The 23,275-nt window shown below is 42.2% G+C and overlaps 1 protein-coding gene across 2 annotated transcripts in view; it reads right to left on the bottom strand.

Moving 5' to 3' along the window:
• Window positions 1-23,275, bottom strand: part of WDR47 (WD repeat domain 47) — a 117,720-nt gene that overhangs the window by 5,021 nt on the left and 89,424 nt on the right. For both annotated transcript variants that reach the window (XM_089688692.1, XM_089688693.1), the window contains 6 exons: window positions 20,790-20,850; window positions 12,275-12,438; window positions 11,982-12,151; window positions 4,753-4,923; window positions 4,362-4,493; window positions 2,371-2,589 (listed from right to left, as the gene is read on the bottom strand). In XM_089688692.1, coding sequence (XP_089544818.1) covers window positions 2,371-2,589; window positions 4,362-4,493; window positions 4,753-4,923; window positions 11,982-12,151; window positions 12,275-12,438; window positions 20,790-20,850 — 917 coding nt within the window. The remainder of the gene's footprint in view (window positions 1-2,370; window positions 2,590-4,361; window positions 4,494-4,752; window positions 4,924-11,981; window positions 12,152-12,274; window positions 12,439-20,789; window positions 20,851-23,275) is intronic.

The raw sequence follows: 23,275 nt of genomic DNA, 5'->3' as shown, positions 1-23,275 counted from the left end.
AGTGATGGGACCCTTACTTTTTTGACTATTTATGAATGATGCAGAGTTTGGGATTAACAGCACCATTTCTGTGTGAAATGACACAAAGCTGTGTAATGGAATACTGTCCATACAGGATATCTCCAGCTTCCAAGCAGACCTAAAAGGAGCAGTAAGGCCAAAGCTCTTTTGGCCCTACTTCTCCTGAAGATCACAGGAGTACAATTTGTTCTGCACTCCTGTAGCCTGTTTTCAGCCAACAACGGGCTAAATTCCGCTGTTGGTTGACTTCACAGAGCCGGTCCAGACTCTGGAGAGATCCCGAATTTAATGTCGGAATCCACCCACACCACTGACAGCCTGAGCAAGTCGCTCCTGCCCCCACCATAGTTTAGCACTCTAGTGAGAGTTGGAGGGTCAGAGCACAGAGCAGTGACTGACAGTAATCTCTCTGTGCTCAGAAGGGACCTGATAACTGAGCAATCAGCGGTCTTTGACAGATGCAGCATGGGGCCGATGTATTTTATCAGTATTTTGTTGAATCACCTGTTGCTTTAAGTACAGCCTTTAGTCTGTTGGGATATGTCTCTACTAACTTTGCACATGTAGACTTTGCAATGTTTCCCCACTCTTCTTTGCAGAACTGCTCAAGTTCAGTTAAATTTGATGGTGACCGTTTGTGGACTGCAGTCTTCCTGCATCTTCCTTTTACACGGTAGTTAGAATAGGATTTAGAAGAGGGGGGGGAGAGCAGGTTTAATCTTAGTTACTATTAGCCTGGACTTCTACTTTAAAACAGTCTCCTGATAGTTCTAATGTATAAACGCATACTATTCAGGATACACAAGAAATTGTAGAAAGCATGTAGTGGGAATTCATGACCTCTAGAATTGTGTCCCTCCACCCCACCATGTAATATACATATATATAAAAAAAAAAAAGTCAAAATAAATTTACGCCGAAGCACTTAGAACCCCCACCCCCAAAAAAAGTTTGATCCCAGCCTGCTCAGCAAAAAAGGACAAACACACCTGGCGGAAGAACCTACGAATGAAAATTTTCTTTGTGCTACTTGTTACATTTTGTCACGTACACTGGAGTGAGAGCAAACATTTTGGGGTCAATATTCACAGTTTGCTCTAAAGTGATGACCTGTAAGGGCTTTTATAGTGTCACCTATGAAATATATGGGTACTGAAATTAGCTTTGTGGGTACAAGCAATTTTAAAGCTTGACACATTGGGTATCAATTTACTCAGCGCAACCCCATCTTGCGTATTTTAGCAAAAAATTGGATTGAATGCACTTTAGTGTATTTTTTACAGAAGATTTGCACTTAATAAACTGTTGTGCAAATATCATGAGACAAAAAAAATTTGAACTCCCACTAATTTATTCTTCATGGTGTCTGCTTCTGGAAAACACATAGTGTTGGTGGGGGTTATCTAATCTACAGGCCCAAAATTATTTTTTACGTGTGTGCAAAAAAAAGCCCTGGCTCTCCCTTTAACCACTTTGCTACTGGGCACTTATACCCCCTTCCTGCCGAAGCCAATTTTAAACTTTCAGCGCTATCGCACTTTGAATGACAATTGTGCGGTCATGCGACACTGTATAAATATGAAATTTTATCATTTTTTTCACACAAAAGAGCTTTCTTTTGGTGGTATTTAATTGCCGCTGGGCGTTTTATTTTTTGCGCTATAAACAAAAAAAGAGCAAAATATTTGCATAAAAAAATGTTTGTTTCTATTATAAAATTTAGCAAACAGGTAATTTTTCTCCTTCACTGATGTGCGTTGATGAGGCTGCACCGATAGGCAGCACTGATGAGGTAGTACAGATAGGCAGCACTGATGATGCTGCACTGATGGGCAGCACTGAGGGGAGGCACTGCTGGGCACAGATGGGTGGCACAAGTGGGCAGCACTGCTGGGCACTGACCATCAGTACCGATCCCTTCGCTGACAATTGCCGCTTCCCGGCAGTACTTTCCTCACGCTGTGACAGCGTAAGGAAAGTGCAGCCGATAACCAGCAAGTGCATTTACTGGTGATCTGCTGTGTCATTGGACCGTGCTGCTGGGGGTTCACAGGGGGCGTGTTCTGGAATGACGTCCATGGACGTCGTTCAGAACCAGACAACCGCGCTGTAGCCGTCCTTCAGCTATAGCGCGGTTGGGAACTGGTTAATGGCAGTTTGATGCTCGGAATCATTTTTTTCCAGGATGGTTCAGGTTGTGTTATGTACAGAATGTCTACTATTGTGTTTATTCATCATTAAATGTGCACATCGAACTTACATTATTACTGAACAAATAGGCAGCTGATCACATAGCATCTACTGCTGCAATAAAAAAAAAAATTACAATAAAAAGAGTCTCAAACCTACCTTGTAAATCTGTCACCTTAATTTTCATATCATAAGAACCAGTAAGCAAGTAGTGAGCTCCAGGGGAGAAGCGAACAGAGCGAACATCACTGGAATGAGGATGATAACTCTGCACCATACGGCCTCCTCTAATATCATACAGCATACAACTTGAGTCCTCTTGTCCTGTGGCAAGCAGCCTTCCACTAGGGTCTACAGCCACAGATGCCACCGCACTCCCTGTCAAAGAAGACATGACCACTAATTCAATACATAGTTGGCTAGATCAATGACAGAAACATCTCCAGAAAATCCATTCACCCTTCTATCAACAGCCAAAGTTGATTTCATCAATACATTTCTAAAAAGCATTAAAGTGCACAGAAACAACATGTTGTATAGGCTACGTAGAAACATACTACATAGCTGGATTATTTGTAACATCCCATCCATATGAAACTGTGTATTATCAGGATTAGAAGGGTTGTTTAGGAAATATCACACGCTATTTACAGACACTGTAGAGTAGGGGTAGGCAACCTTTGAGAGCTGGAGATCTACCATGACAACATTGAAGATAGTAAAAATCACTAAGGTGATGAGGCCTTTTTTTTCCCGTTAACTAGCAAGCCCCCAGAGGTCGGTAGTGGGTAGGGCAGTGTACAGAAGTCAGTAGTGGGTAAGGGCAGTGTACAAAGGTCAGTAGTGAGCAAGGGCAGTGTACAGGGGTGAGTAATATGTAAAGCAGTGTACAGAGGTCAGTAGCATGAAGAGCAGTGTACAGAGATCAATAGAGCAGATGAGAGGGGTGAGCAGGACAGGGCAAAGGATAGGGGGTTAGCAAGACAGTGTAAGGTCACAGTACGGGGATCTGGAGGGTATGGCACTGGGAGGGGGGTCAGGAGGGCTAGGAGATCTGGAGAGCACACTACTGGAGGGTCAGGAGGGCATGGTACTGGATCCTCAAAAGGGCACAGTACTGGGGGGGTCAGTAGAGCATGATACTGGATCGTCACGAGGGCACAGTACTGGGGTTTAAGGCACAGTCATGGGGGGTCAGGAGGGCACGGTACTGGGGAAGGGGACGTTACTGGGGGTAGAGGGGTCGGTCTGAAGGGCACGGTACTGGTGGTCAGGAGGCAACACAGAGGGGTCAGGAGGGTACAAGTGTTTTCCTGATGCAGAGCTGCACAAGAAAGCTGCTGTGGCACAGGTACCTGCTCTGGTGCACTGATCCCACCAGACTTTCTTGGCACGTCACCCACGTGAATGAACTGGAGAGGAGATCAGCATGCTAGGCGGCAGAGGCATTCCCTGCCCTGCAGCCACACATTAAAGGGGCGTGCTGTGGGGTGGGGAATGCCACTGCCTATGCTTCTTGGAGAGCTCAGACGACAAGACCTCTGAGTTCATGAATTCTCAGTGCTATTTGCTAATCAGGGATACGGGGGAGGAGCACTTGCCTGCCGGCAGGACAGGGACTTGATCGCGATCTACCGGTCACCTACCAGCGGTCGAAAGGTTGATCTCAATCGATAGGTTGCCAACCCCTGCTGTAGAGGATCTACTTTCAGTTTGGCTTATTGGGAAACTGGAAAATTTTCTTTAAGCCCATCCTTAAATCCAAACTTTTTATTTTATTTTGGTTACAGAGAAGAGAACGGTTAGAACCTCTGTCAGGGTTTTACTGTTGTCTGTCCTAATGGAGAGATTTCCTTTTACTCCCTGCCAATACAGGAAGTGAGTGGAAATAACTCCAACAGGGAGACAGACAAAAACACATTTTTAGTAGAGTAAGCAAAGGGTAAACTTCTGACAACAGTTTCATTACTGCCTGTGCTTGTCTCAGTGAAAAAAAAAAAAAATCACACTCACGAACTTTCGTATGGGTGTCAAAGGAACAGAAAGCAGGGGAAATTTTTCACAGTGGGGTCACAGACAGAAAGGAAACTTGGCATTAACTCTAACTCTTCCCCACTCTGTCAAAAACTAAACTTAAAAAAATATTGTACCTGTTCCATGGAATGTAGTTCCAATTACTCGGACACAACTTGGCACACGCAAATCCCAGAATCGCACAGTTTTGTCCTGGGATCCTGAGGCAATCATCCACCCACTCCAAGTATAAAGTGCTAGAATATGCCCTGAAACAAAAACAGCTAGTTTAAAGGAAATTTATTGACAAAGCATGTTGAACATAGGAAGGTACGTTAATGTTTAATAGTTTTTAATGAAATCTGTATGTGGGGCATCCAATAATATAATACAGTCATGTCTCCTGCATATCAGTGAATAATTTCTAAACCAATTTTTGTCTGCAGAAAATGTACAAATACCCTTCTGGCTAGTGTTCAGAATAAGTAAATAGTTTATTAAAAATTACGTCCTTTTCATCATGTATACCTGTATGTCCACTTAATGCATGCAGTCCTTGTCCCCGCTGGCAGTCTGTGGTGTAGATATTACAGTCTCCAGCTCCTGCACTGATCAGAATGGCACCTCCACTCTCTGGACCTTCCATGAATGCCAAGTCTCTGATTGTACCATCGTGCATGCTGAATTCCAGGTCTGGACCTGAGGAAGCATAACAGCAGAAAAGTTACGGTAAAATGTAAAGCACTGACAAAGCCACAGTACACTTTGGACCAAAGGTCACAGATTGATATTTTGTGAATATCACACAACATAGGTTATGCTGTTATAAATTGGGGAGGCATCAATTTGCACAATGGTAACAGACATCCAGGTTAAAATAAGGTAAACCTGTCATGGGGTAAAATACAGTGACCAGCTTTCAAACATGTCAGTTGCTTGGTCATCATGGGGACACTCTGGGTTTAAAGCTTTTGAGTCACTAACCCAAAAATGGGCATGTTGATCCAAAAAAGGGGAGAAAGTCATCAGTCCTTAGCTGTACACTTGTTCTAGATCAGTAATAAAAATAACTGAAGCCAGAGAGTTAGCATGACAGATAGAAAACTATAATTTTCAATAGGAAAGCTCAACAATTGCAGACTTCATTTTTTAAATGACAGCTTGTTTTAATTGAGATAGACCAGCAACCAATCAGAATTCATCCTTCAGTTAACGGACGCAGTAAATAGAAATCTGCTTGCTATGGGTTACTGCATGTCAGATTTACAATAACTTACTGAACAATATAAATGTAAACATCCACATGCGCTGCCACTACCTGACTTGCAAATGCAAGTTGCAGCAAGCATCTAATAGTGTCCCCACAAACCAAACAAATAAATTAAAAAATGATGCTACTCTAAGTGAATATCAAACCAACATGAAAAGTAAAAACACAGCTGGGACCTCACATAAGAGTGCTGAAGATAAGTGAAAAATTATAATTAATAAACAATAATGATGATAAAGAAGCATATAGTGTGAAAAATACATTGTCAATAATGAAAGGGGTCAAAAGTAACACCAGGTTGAGAACCTCTTAGAAAATGCAAAAACCAGAAAAATCAATGTAAATAATAAATAATCTAAATAATGTCCAAAATAACATGAAATGCCAAGTAACATGTAGAACAAAAAATTTAAATAAAAATAACGAAAAAATATATTTTAAAACCAAAATAAACACCCGGTTGAGTAACACACATTTTCAACAGTAATCGGGTATAGGTAATATATAGGGGTGAAGTGATGATGTGCCCAAGAAAAAAACAAAAACACAAATCTTCAACAAATCCACTAGTGAAAAAAAATACTGGATTTTTTTCACAGTAAAATCACTTTCTAGGAGTTCATTGCCGGACACAGCCTCTCTTCATTATTCATGACCAAATAGGGTTTTATAGCCCTAGCTACAGGAATAGGAGACTCTCCCATCTGGGCATAAAAACCCCTCTCTAGGCCTCCAGTCAGTCAAAAGCAATGTCAAAGGAGAAAACTCCAACAGAAGGGGTGGGTGCTGTGTCAGTCAATGAACTCAGAAAAGGGGATTTTACAGTGAGTAACAAAAAAAAATCCTGTTTTCCCTTACATTCATTGATGGACAAAGCCTGTCTTCATTATTCATGACCAAATAGGGATGTCTTCAAGTAGTGCCACAACTAAGGTTAGGCAAACCAACTAAAAAAATCCAAGTCAACATGCCAATACTGCAAACCCCCTTCTGAAGTGGTGCCCGAGAGTCCAACCAAAGTGAGCATCTGAAGATGCCAACACATCAATAAATTTAAAGCCAGTAAACAAGTGCACAGACAAACCAGTTTGCTGCCTTGCAAACCTGAGAACCAGACACCAGATGTCGAAACACCCAGAGAGCACCAGCCACTATAACGGGAAAAGGGAAGTTCCCTACCCAAAATGGTGTACATCTACAAAACTGCCTGCTGATCAAAATGGGCAACAGTGATAGCAGAGGTCGCTATGCCTTCCTTTGGACCATCTGTGAGCACAAAGAGAAGCAGACCTCTGAAAGGCAGCCAGCACATAGAGGTACACTCGAATCGCGCTAACCACCATCAGGAAGTGCACAGCCACCTCTTCAGGGTGTGACAGCCAAGAACACAAGGAAGGACAATGTCCTCAGTCAATCGAATATTTGACACCACCTTCAGCAGAAAAGAAGGGGACAGCCGAGGCACCACCTGATTCTTATGCAAAATCCAATAAGGACACTAAAAAGGACAAGGCTGCCAATGCCGACACCTGCCGAGCAGAAATAATAGCAACTAGGAAGGCAAATTTCTGAAGAAGCGTAAGCAAGGGAATACCCCAAATGCCCTTAAAAGGAAGAATCGACAACATCAAGTTCAAGTCCCATGGCGACAATGGAGAACTCACAGGGGGTCCCCAGTGACAAACCCCCTGGATAAAAAGGTGCAAACCAGGGACTGCGTAGCCAAGTGCCCTTGAAAGAAAACAGCCAGAGCAGAGACCTGACCCTCAAAAGTACTCTGAGCAAGCATCTGATCAATGCTACGGAGGAGGAAGGCAAACAGCCGAGTCATCTAGAGGGAGCAGAGATGGAACCCCAAGCCTTCGCATCGAATGAGATCGACTATCCAGGTGCAATGATAATTATCCGAGAGGGAGACTCACGAGCCTTTAACATAGTTAAAACCACCACACAAGACAAACTCCTGTCTTTCAGAACCTGGTGCTCAATAACCAAGCTATTAAAGCCAGCAACTGTAATGCAGGCTGGAAGACCTCCTGAAGAGGCAGCTGCCAGGGAGTGTCTTCCACCAACCACACCACGTTAGTGTACCCCGTGTGACAAAACTAGTCTAGGGCCATCAGAATGACTAAGATTCCTTTGGCTTCAATCCTGTGCCGCAGATGAGGAATCAGCCTGGGAGGCGGAAAAGAGTAGATGAGACGGAACGGATCCCATGGCACTACCAACGCATCCGTCACGTCCGCCAGAAGAGCCAGGTCTGGCACCCCCTAGCAAAGACAGAGCTGATGAAACACCTCCGGGTGCAGGGACCACTATCTCTGAACCAGTGTAGACAGCTGAGACAATCCGCCTGTACGTGTACAGCGGACAGTCAGAAAACATTGGTCCAAACGTATAGGATGAGAGAGGCCACCAGCACCGATGCTGTGCTTCCTGCACTGCCGTGTTGATTGGCAGAAGCCACTACAGTGGTATTATCTCTTTGGCTCCTGAGAAGCTTCCCTGAGCATATTTATCCATTGGACCAGGGTCAACCCAATCGCTCAAAGCCACAGAGCATCAAGCGGTAGTCAAGCTTCCTGCAGGGTTCAGAGCCCATGGGCCAACCTCGAGCCCAAGGACTACCCTTCCAACCTGACTAGTTGGCATTCGTCTCAACTACTGTCCAGCAATAGGAACAAAGGTCTTCCCAGCCAGTAGAGATGGAGACCACAAGCACCAGTGGAAAGAGACCCTTGTCAACCACTCCAGAGAAATCCAATTGTCCGAGGAAGCACCAAACCTGTTCCATGTGGACAGTAGTTCCCTTTGTAACTCCAGTCTGAAACTGGGCATACAGAACCATAATAAAAAAAATGCAGCACTAAAATATTAAATATTCAAGTGAAATAATAGTGACATATGTGCAAAAGTATGCGCTAAAAAGTGGTAAAATAGTGATGTCTTAATGAAGACAATAGATATTCATAAAGTGACAACAGCATCAAATCAACATATTTTATCGTATGTAGTGATTTATAAGAACATGAAAGTCCATAAATTATTTCAAAGGTGTGTCAATTTTCCCAAATACGGAAGATATCGAACATTCACTTTAAACCTCCATTGCATAATCATAAGGTGCACGTGACTTCCGTGATGAGAAAAAAGGAGTGTGCTTGCACTCACCAGACGTAAAATGATTTTAAGCATGTAGTATAAGGGACACTAGTGGTCATCTGGAACCTGGTATGGATGCGGCACTCTGACGACGCTTGGTATATTCAGGGGAAGTACTCCAGACCTCTCAGTGGACCCTATTCGATGGTAGGAACTGCTCACAGGCTAAACTTACACCCGGCAACAGGTGAGTTCAGCAGTAATGGAAAATCCACCTTAAGTAGCTCAAAATAAGCCACCAGGACAAAAAGTAGTCTTTGGTGTGGTAGCTGCATTCATTTTCTATTTTTAAAGCTTCACCTGGTGATCCTGCAAATAACACACATCCTGTCCTTGAGTGGCTACGTCATTCCTCCACTGTATCCTCTGAGGGAACCAAAGTTGTCACCTTAGGCTGTTCTCCTGGTGTGGACTACAAACATGTCCATATCTCTTCATCTCCACTACATGGGTGGCAGGGCAATTGGTAGTGTACAGAAGATAACTAGAAAGGAAGATATTTGGTGCTGCTCACAGGACGTTACAAGAACACTGCACCTCTGGCAAGATTAACAGGCATTTTCTGTATTTGCTGAAAATAATCTTAGCCTTCAACAATAGCTTTATTTTCAATCACCGAGCCCTGGGTTTTCTGGCAGCTAGGCGATCAGAGTGCTTCACCCAGCAGCCGTAGCGGCAGCCAGTGACACCAGCATAATCCCCTCCTGCGCATGACACACCTAAACTGGCTGTGGTTGGGAGGGGAGAAAGGGGCAGTGCCCATAATAAAGATGGCAAGGTGACTTTTCGCCAGAATTCCGCCGACCGAGTTCCGCCCCTTAGCTCATGGTGCCGGTCCCAGGCACCTCTGCCTCTGGCTCAGGACAAAGCATGGGTGGATATTACATAAGAGACAGGGCAGGTGTCCACAGGCAAAATGGCAAGGCACAGCTACCTAACCATGTAGGCCACAAAGCCCCAGGCTATATTTTTGGGGAAAGCCCGACCGCATGGTGTGGAGACCTGAGGGTGACGTACCACAACCCAGCTAGGAAGGCGGAGGGTGGTGGGGGGTTCCCCAAACACATCCCTCCCACAGGGGTCAGTAGTAAAGGCAGACATCTCCCTGGGCGATAATGCCGAGGCCAACAGGTGTCTCTCTGGCCCACTTTTAAGCATACCTGACTGAGGGCAGGAGGGAGGAGTACACATGCAGCGCATACATCAAGGCCCTGGCTGATCCCCCTGGCCCAGACCAGAGGACCGCCCGCCTATACAGGGGCACAGGCAGGGCAACCTAATATCCATCAACAGTGTGGCCCCAGAGAAAAACCCCACCATAGTACACCCAACCACCACAGCAGGGGAGGGGGGTAGTACAGGAGCCCAGGCCTGTATGGGAGGAGAGTCAGCAGTACCGCAGGGAGTACCCGTAACCCATACCGTGTCCGGGGAAGGAGGAGGGGGGAATCTACTTACAAAATCTTTGGAGTGTGCTGGTAAGGCTCCCTTGACAGATCCTCCTCTCCACTAAAGTGGTGGGGCTGTCGGCTAGGGTAACACTGTGACACAGACTATAGGCACCTGGACATGTTGATCCCGCGAGACATTTAACTTGCTGGTCGCTCCAGTTTAAGATGGGGCATTGTTGTGGCCAACCAAGCATGGCGCTAGCGGTCTGTGCGCGCACGTGCTGGTCAGACTGGGGTGACCACTAGATCTAGATTATCCAGCCCGACTGTTGATAGAAGATCTCCAAAAGGAACAGAAAAAATCCCAGGAAAAAATAAAAAGAAAGCTATGGGACAAGTAGTCCCAGCATAAAAAAAGTACGCCCATACTCCTGAAGACACGAAGTAGAAAATGACTGGAGGCCTATAGCAGAGAGGGGGTTTTATGCCCAGATGGGACTGCCCATAGGAGGTACCGAGTCTTTTTTTTTTTCTGCCTAGTGTTCTACTCCTGTCGCTGAGGCTGTAAAACCCCATTTGGTCATGAATAATGAAGAGAGGCTGTGTCTGTCAATGAACACAAGAGAAACCGCAAGTTCACAAAAAAAAAAAGTCTGATGTGCCAGATTATTCTTCAGGCTTAAATAAATCCACCAGTGGTCCTCAGCCTATGTACAATACACCGCACGTGCTTCCTCCACCGGCTAGCATGCAAGGATCCTATCCCTTAAGAAGTCACTTGATTCGTGACACATGTCGGGCGGACGCATGGTGATGCAATTTTCAGGTTTTGGACGGCAGCCACCATCTTGGTACACCCATCCCTATCTGCATTACTATACATCAGGGGTCACCAAACTATGGCCCTCCATGTGTTGAGGAACTGTAAGTCCCATGAGGCCTTGCAAGACTCTGACAGCCACAGGCAAGACTCCCAGAGACAGAGGCATGATGGGACTTGCAGTACTTCAACAGCTGTTGGGCCATAGTTTGGAGACCCCTGCTATACATGCTTTGTATGGGTCTGCTGAAGACCTTTATTATGTGAGTAGTTTTTTACCTGCTTTTATTCATGAAATAAGAACGTATTATACTATGGGAGGTCCCTTGTAATTTCTATTTTTCATGAGTTTGGAATGATGAGAAGAGTCGTTTTTGCTATACCCCACATGAGGAGATATCCCTGAGAGCGGTATTTGGTTGACCAAAAGTGCTTGTGACTTATATTGTCTATAGGTCTAAGTAGGAGGCGAGTGTGCATGCTAGCCGGAGGGAGCACATGCGGTGTATTTTATATAAGCTGAGGACCACTATTGGATTTAAGATTGAAGAATTATCTAGCACATCAGACTTTATTTGTGAACGTATTGTTTTTGCACTAGTGGAATTATTGAAGATTTGTGTGGGGTTTTTTTGGGCACATCACCACTTTACCCCTATGTATTGCCTACACCCGATTACTGTTGGAATTGTGTGTTACTCAGCCATGTGTTTATTTTGCTTTTTATATATATTTTTTCTTTATTTTTTATTATTTAATTTTTTACTTGGCTTTTCATGTTATTTTGGACATTTAGATTATTTATTTACATTGATTTTTCAGTTTTTTTGCATTTTCTAAGAGGTGCTCAGCCTGGTGTTTACTTTTGATCACTTTCATTACTGACACTGTATTTTTCACTCTTCTCGTGCTTCTTTATTTATCATGATTATTCTTTATAGATTATCATTTTTCACTTATCTTCAGCACTCTTATGCGAGGTCCCAGCCGGGTTTTTACTTTTCATGTTGGTTTGATATTTCCTAAGAGTAGCGCAGCATCATTTTGATTTATTAACTTACTGAACAAGCCAAATTTTTCTGAGGCATAATTACTAAAATGCAAATGACCTTACCAGTTGCATTGCAAGTCTCCGCATTAAATGGTAGGACTTTAACATATTTGTCATTAGAACCTGTAGCAAGTAGCTGCCCGCAGGGGCTCCATGCAACACAATAGATAGATCCTTTGTGATGCTTGTTTCTCTTAAATCGAATGGTTGGTTGTGCAGGGCCATTCGCGGGACTTGAAAGGGAAAAAAAAAAAGACAACAATTGTGAGCTCTGAGAAGAACTACATTCAGTAAAAGAACAAAACAGGTCTTGTAACCAGTACTGTTCACTGTGTTTTACTGCATCTCAATCTTACCTGCAGCTATCAATGACATCAGGATATGCACAGACTCTCAGGGTTTTGGCATTAGATCCAACAGCATACAGTGACCCACTAGGGTGGAAAGCTACTGCCCGAATAGCCTGTGTGTCCTCCAAAGTGGTGAGACAGACAAATTGCTGTTTTTGTTTACCATCAGGCTATAAAATGAATATAGAATTCTGAAGTTAGGTTATGGTCCCATTTAATTTTAGGATACAATGGCACTTTAAAAACAGCAGCACAGTACTTCGAAGCAAGCAAACTTTTATTTCCATTTTATGATCCTGTCAGTAACATGCTTCCTGTCCTTAGGTAACAATGCTCACTCACATTACTTATCTGTTGTCATCCTAGGATTAGAAAACAAGTGCCCTTCCCTCTTCTCTACAACATGGTGTAGTCAGCAGAGATAGATGGAAACAATCTAACTGATAAAATTGCAGCACAGAAAGACAGCATAGAAAAGTAACAGCTCACATGAGTTCTAACAGCATTTGCATGTTTAGTAAGGCCCGTCCAATGATATTTAGCAGAACAAAAGGCTGTCAATGCAAAAAATACCAGAAAGTGGACATATACAAAAATTGTACATCATAAATGCTTTTGTGCACTGTGGCACACTGCAATGCATGCCCACTGCCTTAATGCGCTGGGAGTGCTATTCAAAATGAATGGCAACACAATGCATGTAACGTCCTGGCAAGCGTTACCTCAGCACAACAGTACAAATGGGCCCTTAAAGCGGAGTTCCACCCAAAAGGGAAAGTTCTGCTTTAAAGATTGGTTCCCAGCTCCCCATTAAGGATTGGCACCTTTGGGGAGGGGGGACGGGTACCCAAATTTAACAGGTACCCACTCCTACTGCGATCGCCTAGGTGATTGGAAACAGAAGTTGTCCTTCTACCCTCCCTCCCCGAAGTCTTGTGGGACACGTGACAGGTCCCAGAAGACGACAGGGCCATTCAGGAAGTTCAGCGCTACTCGCGCATGTGCAGTGAGCACCTGGCTGTGAAGCTGCAAGCTGCAAGCTGTCACAGCTGAGTGCCCACACTGAAATGCTGGCCTCCTGGAATACAGGATGGCCGGTGAAACGGGCCAATGAGGGATCGTGGGACAGGTGAGTGGCGTTTTTTTTTTAAAAGTGAGCAGCTACAGTTTTTGTAGCTGCTGACTTTTTTTTTTTTTTACAGAGTGAGTGGAACTCCGCTTTAAGGTTTCCCAGATCCTCCTTGCATGTCTGTGAAGCAGCCACCAAACCTGAAAAAAAGCCTCATTTTGAAATTCCTTAACCCTTTTTGTACCAGGCCAATCTTTTTAATTTTTCAAAGATATGCTAAAATGCATATTATTAACTTGAAAACATATTTAAAAAATATATTTTCTGAAAGCAAATGACATATAAAAAGTTTTGATTTTTATAGTGCACAATATTTCAATAACGGTTTCTGAAATCTTTATATGAAATAAAAAGAAAGCTGAAAAACAAAAACTCCACTTTTTTTTTCTTTTTTAAAACCCCCTCAAATTGCATCACGGCAGGCTCTTCAAGTGGGCTTTAATGCCTGGAGGTAGCGCGGCTTCCCTACCACATGACCACTGTGATTGGCTCTTGTAGCAGTCACCTGAACAGGAGCCCCTCCTGATGACTCCCACTCAGAAGCCACAACTAAGTGCGGGTGGTGACAGTTCAGTCAGTGTGCTGGGAGTGTGCAGTGAGTGCACTGTAAGCACACAGCCTCAGGCTGCCGTGGACACAAATGTGCAGCAGGTGGGAATTAAAGCACACAAAAGACAAACTGTGTTGAATTCCCAAATAGCAAATATATCTAGCCTAAAAACCTTGCAAAAAAGAAAAAAAAAAAAAAAGCTATGATACCTTGTAAAACTGTAAATATGTTATACATCAAAACATTCTTAAATCGCATCAAAATTAAACCTAGATGATGGCCCTAAAATATTCTTAGCAATTATAAGGATACCGAATGTTTAGCATAAGAGATTTACATACCTACATACATTCTCACTGCATGTGTGTTTATATATTTTTTTGAATTAATGTCCTCCATTTCAAAGTACACTGACAGGTATTCTTTAGAACATCAGGGGTCTATTTTAGTAATACTCGTGATGTGTTCAATCCACAGAGTCTTATTTGCATTGCAACCAGTCACTGGTATACAAAGTGTAGAGGCTATTTATATTTGTGAAATTTACTCTGCACACTTTGAAACATAACCTCCCAAGGCTGTGGTTGTAATTGCACCTATGAATTGGTGTATGTCACAATTTTTGACAGACATCAGTTCAAATGATGCTCCTTTCACTACTCTATAAATGCTACTTTATTTGCTGGACTCACTTTTAAATGGCTTGACAGTAGGGCTGCAACTAGCAATTATTTTCATAATTGATTAGTTGGCCAATTATAGGTTCACACACATACGTCACTTATTATAGACATACAGCAATTCATTTTTTCCTACGAAAATGTTTTAAGAACGTTTGTTCAATTTTCTACATTTTCTACCACAGTGGTAGGAAAATTTGATAGCGCAAAATAAAAACTTTTCTCGAACAAATTTTTGGGCAGTATATGTGGGTTTTTATTCAGAAATTACATTGATTTTAAGATTGAATGTTAAAAGCAAGTGACATTTTCTAACGACATTCATCCATTCATCAAATGTACAATGAATTTTTGTACGAATATTCTCCTCCAAAAAATTGATAAGTGTATGGCCTGCATAAGACCTTTAGTAGCAGCAGTATGCTTTTTGAATCGCCGGTCATGATGGGGTTAAAAAAACAAAAATTAGCTCTTTATAGTACAAAAACAGCAGATCAGCACTACTATAAGGGGTTCATTTATACTGTGAAACAGTGAGAGTAATAATATATAACATATATCAGTCTCTAACTTCTCTGGGTTCAGATGCAGATTTTTTCTGCACAGAGCCCTTTAAGTGATTAAAATTTTTTTCTTTAAACTACAAACTTGTCATGCTTACCTGCTCTGTGTAATGGTTTTGCACAGAGCAGCCCCAATTCTCCTCTACTGGGCTCCTACACCAACACTTTCTGTCTCCTCTCGCCTTTGGAGTACCCCTATAGCAAGCCGAAAAGTATAGTATAGAGTTCCCCTAAAGAAAGGCAAAAAAAAACTTCTGCCTTTAAAATCACTCACTTCTTTCTCCTGACCAGGACTACATGTCCTATGAGGTATTGCTCCTCACACATTAGTTCTCAGGCACTTACTGACATGTATGAATAGTATAATAAGCTGTATGTGCGCTGCGTTGTGTATACCGACATGTATGGACGGTGCCCTGAGCTGTATTTGTGCTGCACTGTATTTTCTGATATTCAAACAAATATTGCATTCTGTATGCAGGCCAAATAATCGGCTGACCAAACTAATCGATTAAGAAAATAGTTGACAACTATTTTTAGTGGTGCACCAAAATGAAAATTCTGGACCAAAACCTTGACCAGGTTTGCACACATTGCAACAGGGATTTTGGCCCACTCCTCCACACAGATCTCCTCTAGATCTGTCAGGTTTCGGGGCTGTCACTGAGCAACACAGAGTTTCAGCTCCCTCCAAAGATGTTCTATTGGATTTAGGTCTGGAGACTGGCTAGGCCACTCCACAACCTTGATATGCTTCTTATGGAGCCACTCCAGAACCTTGATATGCTTCTTATGGAGCCACTCCTTGGTTATCCTTGCTATGTGCTTCGGGTCGTTGTCATGTTGGAAGACCCAGCCACGACCCATCTTCAATGCTCTGATTGAGGTTGTTGCTCAAAATCTCACAATAAATGGCTCCATTCATCCTCTCCTTAATACAGTGCAGTCGTCCTGTCCCCTACGCAGAAAAGCACCCCCAAAGCATGATGTTACCACCCCCATGCTTCACAGTAGGGATGGTGTTCTTGGGATGCAACTCATCCTTTTTCCTCCAAACACGACGGTGAAGTTTAGGCCAAAAAGTTCTACTTTGGTCTTATCTGACCACATGACTTTCTCCCATGCCTACTCTGGATCATCCAGATGGTCATTGCAAACTTCAGACGGGCTTGGACATGTGATGACTTGAGCAGGGGAACCTTCCGTGCAATGCATGATTTGAAACCATGACGGCGGAGTGTTCTACCGATAGTGACATTTGAAACTGTGGTCCCAGCTCTCTTTAGGTCATTTACCAGCTCCTCCCATGTAGTTCTGGGCTGATTCCTCACCTTTCTTATCATCAGTGATAGCCCACGAGGTGAGATCTTGCATGGAGCCCCAGTCCGAGGGAGACTGACAGTCGTCTTTAGCCGCTTCCATTTTCTAACAATTGCTCCAACAGTTGATCTATTTTCACCAAGCTGCTTGGCAATTGCCCCATAGCCCTTTCCAGCCTTGTTGAGGTCCACAATTTTGTCTCTGGTGTCTTTTGACAGCTCTTTGGTCTTGCCCATGGTAGTAGTTGGCGTCTGACTGACTGTGGGGTGGACAGGTGTCTTTAAAGAGTTCAGACAGGTGCTACTAAGTTAGATTAATGAGTGGAGTAGAGGTGGACTTTTTAAAGGCACAGTAACAGGTCTTTGAGAGCCAGAATTTTTGCTGTTTCTTAGGTGTTCAAATACTTATGTTCAGCAGTGCAAGACAAATAAATTCTTTAAAAATCATACAATGGGATTTCCTGAATTTTTTTTTTAATTCTGTCTCTCAGAGTGGGAATGCACCTACAATGTGAATTTCAGACCCCTCCATGATTTCTAAGTGGGAGAACTTGCAAAATCGCAGGGTGTTCAAATACGTCTGTTCTTCACTGTGTGTGTGTGTATGTGTATATATACAGTCAGGTCCATAAATATTGGGACATGGACACAATTCTAACATTTTTGGCTCTATACATCACCACAATGGATTTGAAATGAAACGAACAAGATGTGCTTTAACTGAAGACTGTCAGCTTTAATTTGAGGGTATTTACATCCAAATCAGGTGAACGGTGTAGGAATTACAACAGTTTGCATATGTGCCTCCCACTTTTTAAGGGACCAAAAGTAATGGGACAGAATAATAATCATAAATCAAACTTTCACTTTTTAATACTTGGTTGCAAATCCTTTGCAGTCAATGACAGCCTGAAGTCTGGAACGCATAGACATCACCAGACGCTGGGTTTCATCCCTGGTGATGCTCTGCCAGGCCTCTACTGCAACTGTCTTCAGTTCCTGCTTGTTCTTGGGACATTTTCCCTTCAGTTTTGTCTTCAGCAAGTGAAATGCATGCTCAATCGGATTCAGGTCAGGTGATTGACTTGGCCATTGCATAACATTCCACTTCTTTCCCTTAAAAAACTCTTTGGTTGCTTTTGCAGTATGCTTTGGGTCATTGTCCATCTGCACTGTGAAGCGGCGTCCAATGAGTTGTGAAGCATTTGGCTGAATATGAGCAGATAATATTGCCCGAAACACTTCACAATTCATCCGGCTGCTTTTGTCAGCAGTCACATCATCAATAAATACAGGAGAACCAGTTCCATTGGCAGCCATACATGCCCACGCCATGACACTACCACCACCATGCTTCACTGATGAGGTGGTATGCTTAGGATCATGAGCAGTAACTTTCCTTTTCCATACTCTTCTCTTCGCATCACTCTGGTACAAGTTGATCTCGGTCTCATCTGTCCATAGGATGTTGTTCCAGAACTGTGAAGGCTTTTTTAGATGTCGTTTGGCAAACTCTAATCTAGCCTTCCTGTTTTTGAGGCTCACCAATGGTTTACATCTTGTGGTGAACCCTCTGTATTCACTCTGGTGAAGTCTTCTCTTGATTGTTGACTTTGACACACATACACCTACCTCCTGGAGAGTGTTCCTGATCTGGCCAACTGTTGTGAAGGGTGTTTTCTTCACCAGGGAAAGAATTCTTCGGTTATCCACCACAGTTGTTTTCCGTGGTCTTCTGGGTCTTTTGGTGTTGCTGAGCTCCCCGGTGCGTTCCTTCTTTTTAACCTCCTTGGCGGTATGATTCCTTCCGATTTTTTGTGCTGAAAGTGGTACCATTTTTTTGCATGGAAATAGTTTTTTATTGTAGGCTGTAATTTTTCTGTAAATCATTATCACTCAATTCTGTAAGTGGTTCTGATTTACTATCGCTGTTCTCTAGCCGGTCTAAAACCGCTTTTGACGTAAAGGGACGCTTTTTGGACGCCATGGACTTTTCTAAGTTTCCAGGCAGAAAGAACAGACAAAATGCAGGCAGGGCACAGGACAAAGCACTAGGGACAATATGTATGTGAAATGGGATGAAACAGCAATGTTTTACTATTTAAAATTGAAAAAAAAAAAAGACATTTTTTAAATTTCGTCGTCACGGGGACCGGAACACAGAAGCCGGATGCCGGCATCGGCCGGAGGAGATGGCCGGGGACGCTGCAGGGGACACATCGTGGGAACGAAGGACAAGGTAAGTGCTGCAGGGACCCCCAGAGCAGCGCCGCATGGTAAGCCCGAGTGTAGCTCGGGGTTACCGCTTGTGGTATAGAAATTCTACCCCAAGCTACACTCGGGAAAACAGCTAAGGAGGTTAAGAATGTTCCAAACAGTTGTTTTGGCCACGCCTAATGTTTTTTCTATCTCTCGGATGGGTTTGTTTTGTTTTTTCAGCCTAATGATGGCTTGCTTCACTGATAGTGACAGCTCTTTGGATCTCATCTTGAGAGTTGACAGCAACAGATTCCAAATGCAAACAGCACACTTGAAATGAACTCTGGACCTTTTATCTGCTCATTGTAATTGGGATAATGAGGGAATAACACACACCTGGCCATGGAACAGCTGAGAAGCCAATTGTCCCATTACTTTTGGTCCCTTAAAAAGTGGGAGGCACATATGCAAACTGTTGTAATTCCTACACCGTTCACCTGATTTGGATGTAAATACCCTCAAATTAAAGCGGACAGTCTGCAGTTAAAGCACATCTTGTTTGTTTCATTTCAAATCTATTGTGGTGGTGTATAGAGCCAAAAATGTTAGAATTGTGTCGATGTCCCAATATTTATGGACCTGACTGTATATATATATATATATATATATATATATATATATATATATATATATATATAAAAACTTAAATATAGGCGTTTTTGTATTTTTGGTACTGAAGTGATTAAGAGAATTAAGGATTTTCCAAACGTGCACCAAAACAGTGCAGATTCTCATTTTTCTGCTACGGTCTATTGCTAAAAACAGTACAATGCAGTACTTTGGGTAAGGGAACAATTCATGAAACAAAACTGGATCTGGTCCATACTTTGCTTTGCGGTCACCACCCTTTATCTTTAACACTAATTGATTCGAAATATAGAAGTTGGTAATGCTTGCTGCAAGGTGTACAGTTGTGCTCAAAAGTTTGCATATGGAAGAAATTGTGAAATTTTGGCATTGATATTTAAAATATGACTGATCATAATCATAATGAAAACAGAAATCACCCAAATGGCCATGATCAAAAGTTTACATACCCTGGAATGTTTAGCCATGGTACAGACATATAAGATGACACACACTGCTAAAATGACAATTAAAATGATCATTTCCCACATCTGTGACTTTTTAAAGTCCAATTAGTGTCTGTGTATATACAGTCAATGAGTTTGTTAGTGCTCATGTGGATGCATTGAGCAGGCTAGATAGAGCCATAGGGAGCAGAAAAGAACTGTCAAAAGACCTATGTAACAAGGTAACAAAACTTTATAGATATGGAAAATTATATAAAAAGATATCCAAAGCCTTTAATATGCCAGTCAACACTGTTCAATCACTTAAGAAGTGGAAAATTCAGGGATCTCGATACCAAACTTTTGAACACTGTAAACCCTGAATTTGTCATCCTTACTTCGATACTTAGTATTTCTTTAACATGGAGCAAGCTTGCAGCCATATCAGGAGACTCAGGGCACCACTCCAGCATACTCTTAACATGGCAGTGACGTCAAACAAGAATAAGGAAAAGGCTGACAGCTAAGGAGCTTGTACCCCTAAAAGCAATGACAGCCTCATTACAATAATAAAAAAAAGCAGTTTCTAATTTACTTACAAGCACATTAAAGCTGGCAATAGGCGGGTCACTTTTTTTTCCTTCAACCAGCGAGCTGAACAACTGACCCGATTCCTCTATCCACACATTTGAGGTGGATGAGGGAATCCTCCTGCTGTGTCATTGTATTCTGACAGCAGAGAGACTTTCCCACTGTCAAAATACACAGCTCAGCATTGCAGTCTATAGCCTGCAGTGCTGATCAAGAGGAAATTTTCCAACAAGACAGTTTTACCGAAGTAGACTGGTAGATTGACTTTTGTACAACCACAGTGCCCGCACATGGATCGAAATTTGTCCAGTTCCTGCTGAACCAGCTGAATTTTGATCCATCTTTGGACAGTTTAAGGTAAAGGGACACTCAAGTCTCTTAATTCCAAAGAGATTTTGAAATGGAATATGCTGTTACCTCTGAAGTTTTCCTCGATCCAGCACTTTCAGGTTCTTCAAATTGTCCCTGCTCACTTGTGCTACAAAGTAAATCAGTCAAAAGTTAATATAATGGGTAGTCTCCAAAGAAAAATAAATGCATATTTAATTTTTTTCCTGAGACCTATGGAAAAAAAGATCTCACTGCATAATATTCAAGGTTTCTACTTATGCCCTAAATGTTTCCATATCTTGGAATATACTGTGGACCATGCTGTCTAGTTCAGTATAAGCCAAACTGTAACCATTAGACTAACATGAAAACAGAGGACTTTTTAGGGTCAACAACTACACTACAATCAGACCATATAATCAACTATATGTTTACCAAAAATGATGCAATATGAGGACCGGTCTAAACTATCTTGTAGTATGTAGTTGTTTGTAGCTCTAAAGGAGATTGTACAATCAGAATGTAATGTGTGTGCTGATCTTGAGTCAAGTCTTTTTCTACCTCTAGTAAGGAAAATGGCAAGGGCTGATCAAATTAGAATGGGAAAAAAAATCATTAGAAGGGTAGTACACAGTTATCTCTCTAACCCCTGGATATCACTGTTGGGTCAATGTTATCAAAAACGTATATGTGTAGGACCGTGTTCAAAATATCAAGTGTTAAACTACCTAAAACAAGGAAACTTTTTTTAAAAGAATATTATATAAAATGTATCAACAAAATATTCACTTTCAAAATATTGTGCTGCTCAGTTCACAAAATATGTCCATACCAATTATTCCTAAATCTAAACAAACAAAAAAAGTCCTTAACGTCCACCATCAAGTGCAATATGTGCAAAAATAAAATAAAATAAATACAATTAAATACATTTGTTCAAAAATTCTCTTTGCTTAAAGTAGAACTATAGGCAAAACGTTTTTTTTTTTATTTTGGATAGAGCAAGGAAGGGTTATAACCTCTGTCAGATTTTTTTTCGTCATCTGTGTCCCATTGCGGAGATTTACCTTCACTGCCTGTCTCATAGCTAAACAGGCAGTGAGAGGAAATCCCTGCAAATTAAGGGAATTCCTTGGGGACCCCCAGGTCACCAGAACTAGTATCCTCATTGGAAAATTTCCCCTCTATTACTCTTCCGGGGACAACCCGAAATTTGGGATTTTTTTACTTTCACTTTCAATAATAATGGTAAACAGGACAAACAGGGAGGGTGAATCTCCCTAACGGGAGCACAGACAGCAATAAAAACTGACAAGTGTTCTAATCCCTCTCCACTCCATTCAAAACTAAGAAAAAAAAGTTTTGCTTTTATTTATACTTTAAAGGATAAGTTCACCTTTGTTCGCCCTTTTTTTTTTTCTAAATTCAAGCTCCTCTATGTCCCAATATACCCTAAGTTACTTCTTATGCAGAAATTCAAAAGCTTTCCATTTTTGCTACCCACCTTTATGTCAAGTGTCCAGATGGATGTAAAAAAAAGCTTCTCCATTGCTTCTGCCCTATTTCCTGCAGAGAATTTAGGCCATGACGCAGGAAGGAGTTGACCAGCTGACCTCATTAGCACACACCCTGCATCATCTACCCTTATACCTACCACCCACTTCCAGGTGCACAACTATTAGATGAAATGCAATCAATCCGTGATCACGGTTCTCACTAAATACACAGGTTTCAATTTTTTTTCTACCTTAACTTTCATCTTGCATAGATCCTTCATTTTGGCAGTATGTGCTGAGCAATCAGATAACAGCCCATGTGGATAAAGCTGTAGTATTGAAAAACAGGAGAATTGTGTTCAGTAAAGCTCAAAATACACTATACAATCTAATTTTACAATCTCCATTAGATCTACCATCAACTACGTAGTGCAAGGGTCTGCCTGATTGGATAGATGGTGTCTCCTCCTATTATATAGTTTTGGTAAATCTAAAGGAGATTGTACAGAGATTGTAGAATAAGATTGTATAGTGTATGGTCACCTTTATACACCTAAAATTACCTAGTTGCACTTTCGGTGCCATTAATTGTTACTGGCACATCAAACAAAGAAACAAGCATGCATTGTTCAATGTGAACCATGCACAATAAAAAAAAAACACAACACACATCACGCCAAAATGTCCCATAAGCCACATTTAGCGTAGCTATTAAGATCAACAGGCTTCCCTATGCGTGTCATGGGTAAAACAAGCCAAAAATGCTCCCACTATACTAGTTGTAAATGGGGCCGAAAGTTCTGGAGCTTCTTTGGGGCGATTGTTGCGTGTAGGGCTGCCCATTTAAGTGGAAGAGCTGTCCTATGCATGACAAGTGAAAATGCTCCAAAATGCCCCCCACCCAAAAAAAAAAAGCATGCGGAAATGTGAGTTCCTGCCACGCAGAGATGTGAATGGGTCTTGACAGCTGAGGATCTCCGTCCACTCCCTCCTATGTACTTGTATAAAGATGACCATACACTATGCAGCCTGATTGTGCAATCTCTGTACAATTTCCTTTAGATTTTCCAGAACTAT

This window comes from Staurois parvus, unplaced genomic scaffold (assembly GCF_062004578.1).
Source record: "Staurois parvus isolate SC_StPar_1 unplaced genomic scaffold, SC_StPar_1.0 ptg000450l, whole genome shotgun sequence".
Taxonomy (NCBI): domain Eukaryota; kingdom Metazoa; phylum Chordata; class Amphibia; order Anura; family Ranidae; genus Staurois; species Staurois parvus.
This window is presented reverse-complemented; position numbering and strand designations above follow the sequence as displayed.